The sequence below is a fragment of the Pseudopipra pipra genome, chromosome 2 (genome assembly GCF_036250125.1).
Source record: "Pseudopipra pipra isolate bDixPip1 chromosome 2, bDixPip1.hap1, whole genome shotgun sequence".
Taxonomy (NCBI): domain Eukaryota; kingdom Metazoa; phylum Chordata; class Aves; order Passeriformes; family Pipridae; genus Pseudopipra; species Pseudopipra pipra.
The window spans coordinates 8,261,957-8,279,982 of NC_087550.1; the positions used below are offsets into that span (position 1 = coordinate 8,261,957).

The 18,026-nt window shown below is 49.8% G+C and overlaps 1 protein-coding gene and 1 long non-coding RNA gene across 2 annotated transcripts; one reads left to right on the plus strand and one right to left on the minus strand.

Moving 5' to 3' along the window:
- Window positions 1-397: 397 nt before the first annotated feature.
- LOC135408987 (uncharacterized) lies at window positions 398-12,675 on the plus strand. The gene is made up of 2 exons (XR_010427969.1): window positions 398-1,788; window positions 2,920-12,675. It is a non-coding gene; the product is annotated as an uncharacterized LOC135408987 (long non-coding RNA).
- Window positions 12,676-13,827: 1,152 nt separating this feature from the next.
- DNAJB13 (DnaJ heat shock protein family (Hsp40) member B13) lies at window positions 13,828-17,837 on the minus strand. Its single transcript, XM_064643917.1, has 8 exons — window positions 17,709-17,837; window positions 16,988-17,091; window positions 16,571-16,732; window positions 15,997-16,154; window positions 15,217-15,330; window positions 14,553-14,666; window positions 14,390-14,466; window positions 13,828-14,054 (listed from the first exon to the last, which is right to left on the minus strand). Exons 1-8 carry the CDS (start codon window positions 17,774-17,776, stop codon window positions 13,898-13,900), a joined length of 954 nt encoding a protein of 317 aa, XP_064499987.1. The 5' UTR covers window positions 17,777-17,837; the 3' UTR covers window positions 13,828-13,897.
- Between the last annotated feature and the right edge of the window lie 189 nt (window positions 17,838-18,026).

An 18,026-nucleotide genomic window follows, 5' to 3' on the forward strand; every position in this document is an offset into this window, starting at 1 on the left:
ACCAGATAATCTTGGCTTTTTTTACACTGGATGAGCCACAGATAAGTTATAAAATACATGTAAACATTTGTCACTGTGTGTGGGTTTTTTTTAATGTCTCACTCTTGTCTTTCAGTGAGATTGTGATTGGACTTCTTAGGAAAAGCAATGAAAAACCTTAATTAAAATTTTGCTGCTCCCTGGACATCTGTTCCAGAGTGTTATATAAAATATTACACATGGTTATAAATATACATTCGTATTTTATTTTAAACACATTAGTAATTGGGTTTTATAGGGCCATGGTGATTTATGAGGCACAGGATTGCAGCGCTGGAGGCACGTGTGCACACACTCCTACAGAGACACATATGTGGTCATCTATGGAATTCTGGGGTGTCAGCAAACTTCTGGGAAAGCTGTTTTTTGGCAAGGAAGCAGCTCAACTTCCACACCTGCAGTGGGTGCTTTGCTTCTGATGTTCCTGTCAGACTCCCCATTGCAAAAAGGCCTCAAATGTCATGAAAGTGAAGGGTATTCAGGGACAGTGATAACCCACAGCAGCTTTGGTCATTTCTGGTGCTCTATAAAGGGCTACAAGATATGTTATTCCCTGGAAAGCAGCTCTTAGGAATGTTTGTTACCTCTAGCCAGTCAAAACCTTCCATGGAGAACTTGGCAATCAGTGCTCCACCCCTTAGAAATGATGCAGAGAAGGCTGTGAAGGCTCACCAGGCCTTTATTCACCTGCTATGGATGATCCAACAGATGGAATTATGTCTTTTCCACAGACTTTTGAAAGAACTTGTGGTGAGTTTAAAGAGATCTAATAAAATCTCGCCTGATAATGCGGTTCCCAATACAGCCCTGAACCATTTCTGGAGTAAGTCTCAGCCTTCCTGAAGTTCCTCTATGATCCCTGCACATCATATGACAAGTGCATTGCTAATTAACAGCAACTCATTCTTGGAAACTGCTCCCAGAGGGTTTCATCCCTGTTTAATGATCAGCCAGGAGGTTCAGCAGCAGAGGCCCTGGAGCAGCTGCCTCAGGAATGCTCTGGCTGCACGGATCCTGCTTTGGCAGCAGAGACCACGGGAGGACAGGTTGTCTTTCAACAAGCCTGAGCACTCCAGAGCAAAAGCTGGAGGTGGTGAATAGGCAGAACAGTGCCAGCAGCAAAGAAATCTCCGTGTTTCCTCCAGTGTCACATCAGACTACACGGGACAAGGGGAGAAGTCACCCGCTACCCGGACTCTGTCAGATCAGTGGCTTGTTCCATTTGGGACTTCCCCTGAACTCCCTTCCCTCTTTATTTTCATTCTTTTCCCCTTCTGCACCATCTTCAGAGCTGTCTGTCACACTGGCCTCTCCCAACCTGTGCAGATGCACAGAGCTTTTCCAGCTCAACAGCAGAAGCTCGATGTGGAAACATCCTGACATTGCCGACTCACCGGATCAGGAGCATTTTGTCTGAAACGAGCAGCTTCAGTGAGCTTATTATCCACCCCAGTGCACAGGACACAGGGAAGGACCTGGGTCAGACTCACAGCACATTCCCTGGAGCTGGTGTCCTCGTGGGCTTGCAGCCCAGAGATCTACAACTAACTGGAAAATCCTAACAACTCCAGTACCACCTGGAGCACAGCTGCAGGAATTCCCACCTCAGGGGTCTGGCCTGAAGTAGAGTTTGCTGTGGATGCATCCAAGTCATAACATGTGTTGGCAGGTGATCTGTGGGACACGTTGAACCCTTGCACAAGTGTCTGATGCTGGATTTATCTACAGGAGAATGAAGCCCCACAAAAGGTTTGTTCTTGTTCGGTGGTCAGCAGTGGGAAATCACATGTGGCTGTCGAGTTACTGCCTCTGCACTGGCAGTGCCACCAGAGGCCCTTTATTTAGTGTTATTTGGTATATGTTATTTCACTTTATTTCTTGTCTTCATTTCTCAAATACGTTTGTAAGTCAGAGACTTACTTACTGATTTCCCCACTGCCAGGGACCCTGGGTTTGGAGATGGATGGATGGATGGCCACCCTCTGGGGGCTGATGCCACCAAAACACAGCCAGTGCCCCGTGGGGGTGTAACTTCCCACTCCTTTTCTCCTCCCTCAGCCATCAGGAATTGTCACAGGTGACTGGCTGTGCTCTGGCAGTGGGAGAGGCCATGAGGATCCTTCCCCCGGGGCAGAACATGCCTTGTTTCATGCAGAAGTGGACTTAGCAAGCCTGACCTACATTTTGGATGGCTCTGGTGCAGCAGACTGGAAATCTGGTGGCAGCTCCAGATAAAATGAAAGTGGGGCAGGCTTTTGTTGGATTACGGAAATGATTAGCATGAAACACGAGTCTGTGTCTTACTTAATTGCATTAATTGAATGTTGCCCCACCATGTTTTGTATTCAGCATGCTGCTGGATGTTGGTTGGAAAACAGCCACGCAGAGGGCAGCTGAATGTTTTGCCTGGCAGGGAGAGAAAGGGTGAGATCCTTTTTTTTTTTTTTTGCTGTGGAAGCATAAGAATATGTCTGGAATAAGCCTGTATGTTGGATGTTCCCACTCAAATGAGAAGCAGGTAAACAGTGAAATGTTTGCATTGCCATTGTTGGGTTCCTAAGTGCCACGGACATTGAAACGCCAGATGAAGGCAAATTGCTCCTTCTTTGGACACAGCTAATTCCTGTTCTGTGTCCTCGCCACAGTGCCGGATTCCCAGCCAGAAGGACATTGTCTGGCAGCGCTGGTCTGGTTTGCAACGCCTCGGGCTTTAAATAAAGAGGGAGGGATGGACACAGACATCAAGGAGCATCTTGGAAGGGAAAGAGCAGGAGAGCTTCAAGCGCTGGGCAGCCTGAGGTCTGTGATCTCGAGAGGCACCCGGCTGTTGTTGTCTCTCTTTAAAAGCCGGTGATGTTTTCTGCTTCTTCCTCCCCCCAGTTCTTCCCGGAGAAAAGCCCCCCGGGCAGTGCTGAGTGGAGGTGGAGACCGGGGCGGCCCAACACAAAGGTTTCAAAAGGACGGGATGCCGGCATCCTGGAAGGAAAAACAAAACCCGGGGGACGTTTCCTCCTCATCCGTGAAAAGGTATTTGGGGCTGGGAGAGCCTCTTTTCTCTCCTCTTTGTCTGCGGCTGAAGAGGGGCTGGGGCTCAGTCCTGAGTTCCTTTGCTGGGGAAGGAGCTGGAATTGCTTTTCCAGATGGATTGCCCGGCAGCATCCCCAGGCACCCTGGGAATGAGGAGACTTTATGGAGCCCTTCGTGGCTCTTTTGTTTACGTGCCCTGGGCTCAGAGTCACTCGGAGAAGGGCCAGGACATCGACACAGCCCTGCTGGGTCCCTAACACGGGAAGAATTCCAGGTGCCCTTGCAAAGCCGGTGTCATTCCCATTTTGGCACTTCTTTGGATGGGTAAACACTTGGCTCAGATTTCTCCCACACCAGGTCATGGGTTCTGGGAGAAAGCACAGTGTTTGCTTTGAGGAAGAGCTTTAATGTTCAAATCCATTAGGATATAGAGTGGCAGGAAGGAGAGATGTGGTAGAAGAGAAGGGGAGGAAGGTTTTTACCAGCAGACAGTGGTTTCCTCTGCTGCTGGGCCTGGTGGAGAGGACACACTGAGAGGTTCCCCCAGAAAGCCATAAATGAAGTCCTGCTGTGGGGGCCTGTTGAGGATTTTCTCCAAAGAGAACTGGAATATTTTCCTTCTGGTGAACCACAAGAGAATGTTACTACATCCTGTGCCTTGCATGGCTTAAAAATAGAAGGAGGAAAGGAATGACTGGTTAACTGTTTGACCTCAGTTTGGGGGGGGAAAAGCCTCCCAAGAAACCTCAGGGACTCACCCCATTAAGCATACAGGAAAATGTCACAGATCTGGCACCTTAATTATATGCTAATGACATCCTACCAGGAGGAAAAGCTTCAGATGTCTGCAAGAAAAATACCTGACTGAGAGGGGCTGTGTGTGCTCACAGAGCCCTTTCTGACAACCATTCCCTCTCTCTTTTTGTCTTTTTTTTTTTTTTTTTAGCATTTGAAAAACAAAAGAAAACAAAAAAGCAGGCTGAAGAACTAGGTGAACCTTTGACATTTGTGTTTGATTTTCAGCCCCTGAGCATGAACTGAAAACAAAACAAATCCTGCTGCAGAGAGGTTTGTCAAACGTGCAGACTTTCAATGACCCTTCTGTTCAGAATATTTTTCTGATTCACTTTTAGCTAAAGTTGCAAATGGTCTTTACCCATCACCTTCTGGTGAACTTGTCTGCAAAATACCTGTTATTTTCCTATAAATTTATTTGCTTCACATGGATTAAAAAAAATTGGTTAATATAAACACTTAGTAAATTTAATGGAAGTATACCCAGATATGCAATCCACGTATCTGTTAGGAATTTTTTTTACTTACTTGTTCATTCAAATTATTCTTTTCCAGGGACTTTGCATTACACCTGAATGCTTGGAGAGCCCTCTACCCAGGGCAGGAGCTAATGTGACACCTACGTGGACAGTTTTACTAACTCAGATTTACATTCATTCACATGTGGTACATTTATGGGGACTAAAATTATACAAAAACCAAACAAAACCCAACCAATCAACAACAACAACAACAAAAATCTAAAAAACCCAACAACAACAAAAACAAACCACAAAAACAGCCCAGGAAGGACATTTGAATATTCATGGACAAAACCAAACCAAACCAAACAAAAAAAAACCAAACCAACAAACAAAAACACAAAAAACCCAAAATCTGAAAAACAAAAAAAAAAACCACAAAGAAACCAAACCAAAACAAAATAAAACCAAAACCCAACCAAACCAACAAAACCCAAGCCAAACAAAAGCCAAACAAACGGGGGAAAAAAGAGAGAGGAAGAGGAAAAGCCTCCATTATTGTGAAGGTAATCTCAAAAATAGTGATAGAAAAGTTGCTTTGACAGTAACAAAATTATGGAGGCTGAGAATGTGAGACTGTAAAATGTGACAATCCCTTTAGGTTTTATCTAAGATTTGGGAAACAGCCCTGATACTTGTAGAATAAACAGAGGTTTGTTTTCTCCTGGAGGACATAAATTGGGTTAGCTAGATTTAATTTATTAATTGAATGTAAAAAAAAAATGTTCTGTTTAAATTATACTAAAAATAGCAGCCTTGTGTGTGTCCCTGGGATGAGCAGTCATGGGATACATCAGGATGGTTTTCAGGAGACACAGAAAGGAATCAGCTGAAGTCAACAAGAGTTTTTTTCTTTGCTGCTGAAAGATGTGCTGTTTGCTTTGATATAACCAACCATGGGGGCCAGGCAGAAGAAAAACCCCATCAAAGCTCCAAAGCTTTGCTTTGAGATAAATTTGCCAGATCCTTCTGTCACTGGGGTTCATCTCAGCAGGTTGGTTTGAGGATAAAACAAAAGGACTGGGCTCCTCTTTTTTGATACTTCTCAAGGCTGTTCGTTTTTGTCCGGCAAAAGGTTCTCCTTTTGTACCTTCACATCTTTGAGCAATGAAACCATCCCAGTCTGGGATGAAGATTCCCCTTTTGTACCTTCACATATCTGAGCAGTGAAACCAGCCCAGTCGGGGATGGTTTAGTGATGTGATTTGCTGAACGAAAGGCTCTTGGAGGTGCCATCCTCTGCTCTGCATCACTTCTGGCTGCCCCTGCTCCGTCTCTGTTCCTTGGCTTGGGGGTGGGATGCAAATGCCATTTGCAGTGCTATGCAGAGCCATGTATTTTCACATCTAGAGGTGCATTCCTGTCCCGATTTAGAGCTAAGCAGCTCAAGGACAGGTAAAAGGGATGAAAAGGTGTTTCTGGGGTGAGGACACATGGTGCCAGCAGCCCTGCTGGGTCAGCCAAGCATGCCAGAGGTCAAGCTGGCAATTAGACATTTGCTCTGTGAAGTTCATCATCAGAAATGCACCACTTTCCAAAAGAAACATTTCCATGTGTTACTGACCCCTCACAGACCTCACAGCAAGTTTCTCTGCCTGCTCAAGCATGTGAGGGCAGGTTCTTCCTGCTGCCTCCATCCCAGGTGAGGAGATGGGGCCCTCCCTCCTTGTAGGAATTATCTGATGATCCTTTTAGCAGTTAATGGGGAGGATCTGTACAAACAGAGCCATCCCACCCTCAGCATGGCTGTCTCCAGCTGAGGCTCCTGCTTCCAGAGTGGGCTACAAGCAGCCACGAGCCATTCCTGGGATCCACAGTAATGCTCGGCAGGAGCTTAGATGGGCAAATGGGGTCAGGGAAGTTCTCCCAAAGCCTCTGCTGGACACTTCATCTCCCACAGCAGCACGAAAGGCATGACTCCTCACTCACCTCTGCTCCATGGAGCTGCTAACTCCTTCCAGATGAGTGTTGTTTATTTAGCTTATTGATTAAACCAGTTGCTGCCTCTAACAGGAACCTCACATTTTCCAGAGAGACAGATATGAAACATTAAAACTGGTGATCATTCCCCTCTACCCCCCCTTTCCAGAGAGTATAGCTGCTCCTTGTGATGAGGGGCTGGGCAGCTACAGAACCAGGAGCCTGAGGAAGAAATGAAAGCAAGTTCTCCTTGAGAGAAACTTCTAGAGCTTGGGTGGCTGTTTTGTTTGGTTTTGTTTGGGGTTTTTTTAGCCTAAAAATATTAATTTCCTTCAGTATGAAAACTGAGATGCCATCAGCTTGACTTATAAGAATCTTTAGATTAACTTGCCATGCTGATGCACTGAACAAAGGGCTTTGGGTTTGAATAGAGGAGGATGGAGACTGTGGGCCACAAACCCAAACATAAAGTGTAAAAGCTCCAGGATTTCTTATGGAATGGTGTCTCTGGTCCCCACTCCCTTTGCTGATGCTGCAGCAGCTCCAGCTGCTCCATGTGCCCCATCACACCCACCCCAGAGGAGGTCTGGCACGTGCTGCGGTTCCTCTGGGGCCAGAGCAGATAATAATGTCCTTCTGCCCACTTTTCCCTCGGTAGGACACTGTCTGTCATTTCCTCACCGTGCTGCTGAGCTTCACAAAGCCCTCAGTTACCTCTTCCCCCTCCCTGAAACTTGGCTGAACTGCCCATCAAAAGCTGCTGCAGGGAGAGAGGAACCACCAGGCAGCCAGGCAAGCCCGTCTCCATCAGTAAAAACCAATAAATCACACAGGAGGACGTGGGACACGTTCAAAGACCAGCTTTAGGTGGCTCAAACCCACGTGACAAGGCAGTGCCACCAGCTTTCCTGAGCACTGCTGAGGGGGCTCCTGGGCAGCAACCACCCCTTGGCTGTTAAACTTCCAGAGGGAGGCCCTGGAGCTGCTGCAGACAAAAGCTGGAGCATCCTGGAAGGAAACTGCCTTCTTGTTCCCTCCTGCTAGGGAGTTAACCCCGGGGAGCATCCAGCTGAAAGCTGTACATGTGGAACACGCTCCCTTTCTGCTAAGAAAACATCCAAGGGAGGGCGTTTTTCCTGCAGCTGGGAGAAATTCCAGCAGCCTGCTGGAACCTGATGGCTGTGATACACAGAAGATCCCAGAGGAAGGGATGTGCTGGTGTCCCTGCTGACTGACACGTGGCACTCCACTGCACATTCCCTCGGGCTCCTCTGCGTTTCCTCTCCAAGATTTCTTGCCACAGCAAGTACAGAGACAGCAGGCAATTATTTTGCTGGGAGATGCCAATTTATCTGTAATGCATCTAATTCTCTGATTGTCCTCATTTCTTTTTTCTCCAGGAAGGAAGGAAGGGAGTTACAGCTGTGCTGGAAACCAGAGTGCATGAAGTGATTGAATCAGTGAGCAGTGAAAAGTTCACTTCAGCAAAAGACTCAGGGTTTGATCTTCCTTCCTCTGCCACCACTGGCAATATCCCCACTAATTCCAGTGGAAGCAGGAGCAGAGCTTCAGAGCTGACACCTCAAACAGCACTAAGTTATCAGCCTGAGAAAACAGGAATGAGGCCCAGTGGAAAACCAGACTTACCCGTCCAGGCTTAGGGGAGAAAAACACGTGGCTTAACCTAAGAAAGCAGAGAGAGGTAAAGAAATGCCCTGCACTGCTCATGCTGCTGAAATTAGGGAAGTTCCATTCAAGTTTCACACAGCATATTTGGAAATTTTGGCACTTTTTGTTGATGGTCCTGCAGTTTGCTCAAAACCAGGAGCACAGAGACAGTCACGGCAATAAATATGGAATCATAGAATCCCAGAATGGCCTGGAAGGGGTTGGAAGGGACTTTAAAGCTCATCTCATTCCACCCCTGCCATGGGCAGGGACACCTTCCACTAGCCCAGGTTGCTCCAATCTGGCCTTGGACACTTCCAGGGATCCAGGGCCAGCCACAGCTTCTCTGGGCAATGTGTGCCAGGCTCTCCCCATCCTCCCAGCCAAGAATTCCTTCCCAATATCCCATCTAACCCTGTGCTTTGTCCATGTGAATCCATTCCCCCTTGTCCTGTCCCTCCATCTCTTGTCCCCAGTCCCTCTCCAGCTCTCCTGGAGCCCCTGGAAGGGGCTCTCAGCTCTCCCTGGAGCCTTCTCTTCTCCAGGTGAACCCCCCCAGCTCTCCCAGCCTGGCTCCAGAGCAGAGGGGCTCCAGCCCTGGCAGCATCTCTGGGGCCTCCTCTGGACTCTCTCCAGCAGCTCCATGTCTTTGTGCTGTTGTTCCCCAGGGCTGGAGGCAGCTCTGCAGGAAAACAAACCAAAGCAATCTTCAAGGAGAAGGATGTGATCATCCCTCAGATAATCCTGTCCTATGTCACCAGGGCAGTCAGATAATTCTCTTAAGGGGAAAAGGCAGCAGAGTTCCTATGGCTCCTGCTACAAATATCCTGTAGTCTATTGAGAAACAAAAGATGAAGCAGAAACCAGGAGATCCAGTATCTCCTCCCAGTGTGGTGGCAGCCACTTGCTCAGTTGGATGTTCAAGATGTAAAATCTTCTGGGAAACAGACTGATTTTCCTGGCATTTAAGGTATTTGGGGTTTGTGTTTCCTGTGCTGTCTGGGTTAGATAACAACCCCATCTCAGACTTGTCCTTGCTGCTCTCTGCTGCTCTGCTCTGAGCCCTGGCAGGGGGGTGTGTTTCTGTGTTCCCCGATCGGATTTACAAACACCACGTTGTTTACTAAACTTTTCAAGCGGTCTTTCCTCCTGCCAGCGTGGAAATGGAACTGCCTCACCTGAATGGCAGACCCACAGAGCCTTGAGCTATTTATTTGTGGGCCCGTTCCTTGCTGATTCCAAGGCTTTTCCTCTTGGCTTGGTGGAACCTTCTGTTGTTAGGTGTGTTTTACCCCTGGATTTGACAACAGCAAGTCCCAAGGGGTTTCTTTGGCTTGGGCCAGTAACTCTGCAAAGGCAGAACAGTCTGAAGGATGTCACTGGTGCATGCTGCAAACCTGCAAAGAGTTGGGTCCCCACTGAGAAGCACATCCAGCATCCCAAACAGGGTGTGGACCTTCACCAGGGGCAGAGGCAGCCCCCAGACAGGAGTGGTGCTGGTGACAAGGGCCTGAGGAGGTCACAGCTCTTGGTAGGCAGGATGTCTGTGCTCACCTGGTCCCTGAGGGCCCACAAAACCCCTGGACAGCAGAGCAGGTTGGGTTTTTGAAATTCCCTCAAATGCCAAGGAGTCTTGTTTGGCCAGAAGAGGGACTATGTTTAAAATGTCTCTCAAAGCTCCTGGCTGAGCCACAGGAGCTTCAAAAGGGTGAGTGAGAACTTGCCACCAAGATTCTTTCAGGACTGATAACAAAGACAACCATCAGTTTAAACCTCACTGGCCAGTGCTTTGTCGAGGAGAAGTGCCCTGATGGGAGTCTGGCCCCACCACCTTTGGGTGGTTATTCTGCTGAATAAAGCCTTTGGGACTCACCAACAGTGCAGCCAAAACCCCCTCCAGACCAGAAAAGGGGTTTGCAAGTGGTGTCCCTGAGCCCTGCTCCAGCCCCCCGGGAATGGGTTTGTCCCCAGCAAGGGGCTTGATGACACCCTGGGGGTTAATGAGAGCCCGGGACAGATGGAATAAACAGCCTGGGATTTACCAGCAGCCTGTAAACAAGGACTTTCACAGCTAAGCCCCCCAGCCCCCTATATTGCCTGGGGTTGGGGAGGGGGGAGATGCTTTAAGAAAAGGCTTCTGGCAGCAGCAGCCAGGGAGAGCTTGTGAGTTTGCAAATTGCTTCCAAGCCTTGTTAATCTCTGCTCAAATACGAAGCTTTGTAAGCTTATCCCTCCTTTCTCACCAGCGGCTCTCAGGAAAGCCCCGCCGGCCTGGATAATGCGGAGCTTTACTTAGGCGAGGCTTAAAGGACAGCCAGGGAAACCAGCCCTGAGTGTCAGAGAGCCCTCAGTTTTCAGGAGTTCCCCGTAAATCCAGCGTTCCCCTCGGGATGTTTGATGCTCCCAGCTGGAAAGGAGGATGCTGAAATTGGGGATTTGAAACAGAAATGCAGAAAACAATTGAAATGTGAACAATGCAGAGCCCGCTGTTGCTCATACAGGAATCACTTCGTGAAGTCACTGTGTCCCGGGGTGTTTTTAAATAGATCTTCAGTGGGTAGATGTTTTGGTTCTCTCAGGGGCTGTCTGAGATTCACTAGCAGTGTTAATTAGCTAGTGCTGAACGATGTGCAGTTTGCCAGTCGAAATTTAGGCTGTGGGCTCCTTTTCTGGAGTATCACAAGTGCCACTGAACACTGAATTATGGTCTATTTATACAATCTTTAAATAGGCGAGTTTTCATGTTTTCGACCCCACTCTGCTTTGTAAAGATAAGTTTAATGGGTTTAGTTTCTGACAAATCAGGGAAATTTGCTTCTCAGTCAGGCTCCAATGAGTGGTTGTTATGTTTTATTACTTCTGTAACATCCTATAGACCAGAAACAAAAGACAGATGTGAGTCCCCGTCTACTCTCAAGATCAGAATAATCTGCTTTTTTTAGGATTTGGGATTTTTTTTCATAGAAAGCATCACAGTAATAAGAGCACATCACTCCCCAGGAACCTCAGGCAAGTAACAGATGAGAGTCCTACAAGGTCCTTTGTGGCTCTGCCTTAACAGTTTTGAGAATTTATTCCACAAATCCACCTCCTACTTCCCAGTGGCAAAGCAGAGCAGAGTTTCCAGCCAACCTGCAAATTCATCTTGAGGAGAAAAGAGGGGAAGAAAGGAAGGCAAAACCCCGCAGCACTAAGTGGTGAAAACCCAGAGTCCTGAGTGAGCGGAGTGAGCTGGAAAATCCTTCTCGGCGCTGCTGAGCAGCAGTGACATCCCTGATGGAGATGTGCCCTCTCCTGGCGGCCACGGGAAAGCCTGGAGGGACACCAAAGTGAGGAGGTTTGGGAGCCTGTGCCACTCTGCTGAAATATTAGTGGGATAATAAATGAGAGGCCTGGTTGGGATGGATTGACAGACAACACTCCAACTTCTGCTCCCTGACTAAGCCAAACAGTTGGAATGGTTAAAAATCTTTAAGGAAATAAGGCATATTTTGCTGTCCTTAAGACACTGTCTTGCCCTCTTCAGCATCATCTCCCTCTTCAAACCATGGATGTGAAGGAGCATCATGGTTTTCCAAGAGCAGCTCTCCCTGTTCCCAGCGCTGGAGCATCTCCCAGTCCAAGCCTCTGCTGGATTTAGTATCCACTAATTAATCCTTCCATGTGAAACACCACAAGAAACACACCTGGGCCAGATCCTCTCCTAACAAGACCATCCAGAGGAAAAAAAAACTGCTTGGAAAATTATCCTGAGGTGTTTAAAGTGAAGCAGCTCCACCAACAGAGCAGCTCCATGTGATAGAACACAATGCTCCACAGAGCAGCTCCATTCAGGAACACAATGGCATTTGGACATTTCTGGCAGAGCTAAACAGTAAGTTAGAAAAGCAAAATGCATCTCTGTCTTTTACTTTCTTATCTGAACCTTCTGTTTGCCACACTGAGAGATCTGGGAAGTTTCCTCTCAGTTTATAAAACATTTAGAACAGATCTTCTCTGCCATCCCATGTTAGCAGAAGCCCTCAGGGATTAAGGAAAAAAAATGCAGCTTTCACAGCAGCAGAGAGTGAAAACAAGGGGATCTTTCCTGATTTGTGTCCTGGCAGTAAACACAGAGCCTTGTACTATAGAATTGTACAGGTTTGGTCTCCTGGGTGACTGGGCTGGGCTTGAAGTTCCTGGTGCTTTAAAAGCAAACACGATTGTGTGTTTATTTTCAAACACTCTGCTCCTCCAGCAGTGGGTGATATATTACCCCAAAGATCAGACCATAGATGTTCCTGCATTTTCCAGGCCTGGTAACATTATATTTCTAACTCTGCAGACCAGAAAGATGGCAGTGGGCAGGAGCAGCATCTGGCTGTCCCAAAACCCCCCACTACCACCATCAGCACATCACCTGGGGAAGAACCTGGACATTGAATTACCTGCAACCTGAAGGAAAAAAAAAACAAACCAAAACAAAAAATCCCCTGCAGGCCACAGGCACAGAGGTGAACAATAATAATAATGGGAGAAAGCTGGTGTCATTGAAACTATATCAACAGTAGCTGCTTGATACTATTTTTACTGGAATGCTAAAACAACTCATTATGCTTCCACATCGCAACTCTTGACTCCCTCCAAGAGGAGCCAAGGGTTCATTTCAAGTGTTTCAGTTCTTGTAGATCGTGTGGACATTGAGTAAAAAAATACCTGTTGTTTTCTTCCTGTTATTTTTTTCCACTGAGAATTTTGACTGGTTTTCAGTGATTGTCTCTTTTCAGTTATGGGCTGTGTTTTCTGCAATCCTCTGCTGCCCTGAAGACTTCTGAGAAGGGTTTCCAAGGATCTGCTGCCTTGTTTCTCTGCACTCCAGTGCCTGCACTGGTGTTTCCTCTCATCCCCATACAAACACATTTTGGGAGAATAAACATTTTTGTTTTATTCCAGAAACAATCTGCTGGGCCTTTCCCCTCCAGTAGCTGTATCTGCCAGTTGGAATCAGATGTTCAGATCCCTGGAACTACAGCAGTTCAGGTGCTTCGCTCCCTTTGGAATCACACATCTATTCTCCTCATGCTTCCTCCCACAGTGCTGTGCTTCCTGTCAGGAATTATGTGCCAGTTTTCTCTCCTTCACCTTCTGTTCCTTCTGCTCTGGCACATTTTCTCCAGTTCAGGCTCTTTTTCAGCTTTCCTCGACCCTGTCAGCTGAAGAGGAGAGAGGCCTGGATGGAGGCAGTTTTCCAGCTGGTGGATTCCTAGAGCTCGTGTGGATAAAAACTGCAGGACTCTGAAACCCCAGGGGTTCCTGGCAAAAGGTCCATTCCACTTTCCACATCTCCAAAGGAGAAGGCCACCTTTAGTCATGGAAGAAGCCTCTTTCCTCATCTGTGGAGGACACAGAGATCCCAAGCTCCTGATCTGGAAGCTGCAGTCAGGAGGTTTCTCCTGTCTCTCATGGCACAGCCATAAGAGTGTCTCCACTTTTCTCGCTCCTTTCCTACTAACTTACTGCTTTTATTACCAAACCAAACACTGAACAGCAGCCAGGAGAGATCCAGGGCCTTGGAACATCAAGGATCACCTTAGGGGAGGTGTGAGGGAGAAGGGGGGAAAGAGGGATTGTTTTCCTTGCTTAGATGGATCAGTGCTGATGAAAACATTGGAGAACATGTGGTGCTGAATGGATCTAGGGCAGGAGCACTGCCCTTGGTTTGGTTAATTGTTTTCCTTTGCTCAGAAGCCTTGGCACAATCCTCTCTCCAGAGCAGCAGGAGAAGAGGGAATCTGGTCCCAGTCCAGCGCTGCATCCATGGAAAGAGGGGAACAGCTTAATGACCAGTGCTTGTATTACACATAAAAATCAAACCAAATAAACACTGAAATGGACTTTATTGAGCTGCAGCACAGAAGAGTTCAGGGAGCAGAGGGGGAAGGTCACTGTTACTCAGGCACGAGGGCGTTTTTCAGGAGCGTTTTTATCTCGGGGCTGAGGCTCTTGGGGAAGCAGATGTTGAAGTAGATGAGGAGATCCCCCTTCTGCTGGGGGTCCTGGGGCAGTGGCATTCCCTCCCCGGGAACCACCTTGCAGTACCTGGGGCTGCCAAGCAAAGGAAGGGGCTGAGAGGAGCCCCGGGATGATCCCCAACACCGGGACCCCCAGCCCCACCTGCAGAGCCCCCAGGGCTGTCTTAGGTCAAGTTCAAACGGAGACTTTTCCTCCTCTTTTGGGCTCCACCATCCACCCTCATCTCCCTCTTGGCTCCCATCTACCCAAAAACGGCCCCAGACCAGAAGAGTCACCCCCTGTGGGCATCCTCCTCCTCCTCCAGCCCCAGAACTGCTGGGAAAGGCTTTGGAGGTTCCTCGGAGCGCCCGCTCACCTCCATGCTCACCAGGATCCATGGAAAAGCCCCATTTCCCCACGGCACTTACTCCACAATGTCGTTGATGGGGATGTTGAGCAGCCTCCCATCCAGTGTCCACACATCCAGGGTGCATCCAGTCAGTGCCTATGGGGCACGGAGCAGCACTGGGAGCTGCTCCTGCAGCCCCAGGGGCCAGAGGTGGAGCTCCGTCCCTTCCCTCGGCTCTTTACCTTTCCCAGTGGGATTGAGGCAACATAAATGAGGTTGTTGTCAACTCTTTTAAACCTTGAGTGAAGCTTCTCTTGGACAACAAAGATGATGTCAGCTGGAATGACGTTGGGGCCCTAAAATTGAGGGGAATAAAGAGATCATGGAATCATGGAATCACAGGGTGGGTTGGGAGGGATAATAAAGCTCATCCAATTCCACCTGCCTTCCACAGACCCTCCACACTTTCCACTAGACCAGGTTGCTCCAAGCCCCATCCAACCTCGCTTTGCAAACCTGGAAATGATTTTACACAGGGAAATCTGACACAAATTCCTGATCTTTTGCTGCCACTTTCAGCTGGAGAAGGGAAAGGTATTTTCTTTCTTTAAGGAAAAAAGGAATCTTTTCTCAGATTCCTGCTCAGCCAAGGGAAATCAAACTGGGCTTCCCAAGTGCCAGGCAGGAAACCACCCCTTCCAATTATTGCTTTTTATCTGAGGAAAATCCAGGCAGGAATGGCTCCTCAGAGTGTTTCTGAACACAGGAATGCTGAAATTGCTCCACTGGTTGTGCTGCCAAGGGCCCTCAACAATGGGAAACCAGAACTTCATGTCACGGGAGAACTTCTTTCCGTGGAGGGTGAGGTTGCTTCCAGCCCTAAGAACTCTGGGATCCTGGGATTACCTGGTCTCCTTCCTTCTCAAAGGTGATCCTGGTGCCGCGCTTCCATCCCGGCTGCACGTCGATGGTCAGGATCTTATCCCTGATGGTGCTGGTTTGGCCATCCTCGTTCATCACCTGGGCAGGATACCAAAGAGGGAGGGTCAGGACTGCTCCAATCCCCTGGCACAAGCCAGCAGAGAACAGGGAAAGGATGGACTGTACTTCGTGGTGGGTCCAAATCAGAACTGTGGGATCACTAAGGTTGGAAAAGCCCTCTGAGACCATCGAGTCCAACCATCCCCAGCACTGCCAAGGCCACCACTAACCCCTGTCCCCGAGTGCCACATCCACACATCCTCCGGGAATGGGGACTCCAGCACTGCCCACAGCCCATTCCCATGTCACCCTTTCAGGGAAGGAATTTTCCCCGATATCCAATCTAAACCACCCCTGGCACAACCTGAGGCAGTTTCCTCTTGTCCTAGAGCAGGAGAAACTCAGGGCTGGATCCAGGAGACAAAGGGCACAAAGGGCACAGCACAGCATGAAAATGGAATTGTGGGAGCCCAGAACATGCCGACCTCCTTCTCCATCCACCTCCAAAATCAGCCCTTGCTTCCCACCAGCTCCTGCATCACCCCCCATGCTGAATTCCCTTTGCCAAGCCCGGAGAGGAGGACACTGGTTCAGCTCCTGCTGGGTTTGGTGCCAATCCCTCCCTGCCGCACAGTCCCAAATCCCTCAACATCCCACACGGAGAGAGGGGACAGCCCATCCCAAAATCCAGCTCCACGGCCCTACCCTGCGGGAGATCTTGATCTTCTTGGTGCAGCCATGGAACAGATCCTCGAGGGACACGTAGAGGTCCCGGATGACAGGAGGGTCCTGCCGGAGCGCCCCCCGGCCCCGGGGCCCTCCAAAGGGCAGGAGCACCTCCGAGCCATCCTCGGCAAAGAATTCTGCAGGAGGGAGCACAGGGATGGCCCCTCCCTCGGGTCAGAGCCGAGGGGGGCCTCAGGGGTCTTCACCTCCCTTCTTCTCCCACCCTGAACCACCTGAAGTGGTTTTTTTCCAGGAGTGTTTCCACCTCACTCATGTTTATGGCAGCCTTGTCCCCCTAATCCCTCTTTTTGGTGGGAATCCTCCCAGGAAAGGTCGCAGGAGCAGCTAGGGAGAGCTGACAGCCTGAACATGCACCTCCAGCCCTCTCTCCCACCCACGGCTGGGAGAAGTCAGGATCTAAACTCCAGTTACCAGAGGGATCCCAGAGCAGTTGGGCAGGGAAACATCCCTGGAAAGCTTAAAGCTCCAAGCACGGAATCACAGCAACTATGGATGGAGTCTGAGCCACCCGCCTCAGAATCCCCCATCCTACCTGCAAAGGGGTTGTCCCCACCAAAGAACTCCCTGAAGGTTCTCTCGGGGTTGTTGTGGAACACGTATCCCACACTCCAGGGGTTGTCACTGGCCAGCTCCAGGGGGATGCCACCCTTGAGCCCCTCTTCTCCAAACTTGTCGTAGATGCCTTTCTTCATGGCTTAGGGAACAAGGAGGGGTTGGGAATGGGGGAGAGCCTCAGCCTGAGATCCGGGATTTGCTTGGGTGGAGGTGGCATAAGGGGGTTCCCAGCAATGGGTGGGATGGATGTCGGAGCGTGTGCCAGCTCCCAGCTAGGCTGTGGGTCACACAGCTGGTGGCACCTCCCTGGGGTGCCAGGAACCAGGGATTCACACCCACTTCCAGCCCCTCCTGCCCCTAAAATCCGTGGAAGGGAACCCCCCTCCCCACTTACGGTCGCTGAGCACATCGTAGGCCTCTGCCAGCTGCCGGAACCTCGAGGGCCCCCAGGACTCCTTGCATTTTAGGGGGTGGTACTGCAGGGCCAGCCTCCGATAGCTGCGGATCGTGGGATGGCTTAGGTCGGGAAGGACCTTAAGGATCATCTCATCCCACCCCTGCTGTGGGCAGGGACACCTTCCACTAGCCCAGGTTGCTCCAATCTGGCCTTGGACATTTCCAGGGATCCAGAGGCAGCCACAGCTTCTCTGGGCAACCTGTGCCGGGGTCTCCCCACCCTCCCAGCCAAGAATTCCTTCCCAATATCCCATCTAACCCTGTACTTTGTCTATGTGAATCCATTCCCCCTTGTCCTGTCCCTCCATCCCTTGTCCCAAGTCCCTCTCCAGCTCTCCTGGAGCCCCTTTAGGCCCTGGAAGGGGCTCTCAGCTCTCCCTGGAGCCTTCTCTTCTCCAGGTGAACCCCCCCAGCTCTCCCAGCCTGGCTCCAGAGCAGAGGGGCTCCAGCCCTCAGAGCCCTCTGGACTCTCTGTAGGGGACAGCAGAGACCCCATCCCCACATCCAGCCCTTCCCAGCCCTCTCAGACCGTTCACCCCCGCCCCAGTCCCGCTGTGGGGCACACGGGGAGGCCAAGTGCAGCCACCCACGAGGTCGCCCCCGCTCCCATCGCTCCCCCCCGGGCCCCCAGAACTCCCCCGGTCCCGGGGGTCCCTCACGCCTTCTTGATGTCGTCGGCGGTGGCCCTGCGGTCCAGCTCCAACACGGCGTAGTAGTCCACGCCCATGGCGTCCCGTTGCTATGGCGAACGCGGCACTTCCTGTTCGCGCCGCGCGGGGCATCACGGGAGTTGTAGTTCCCCGTCACTTCCGCACTCTGCTCCCCCATCCCTCCCCTCCTCTCTTTTTTCTTATAAACTTCCCAAATTTCCTTGGGAAATTCCTTTCCCACACCGGTGTTATCAAAGCAGCCGCTTTATTTCACTCCATACTGTGACACAGTCACTTTCAGCACCCCCCTACCCCCCATTTATTTAT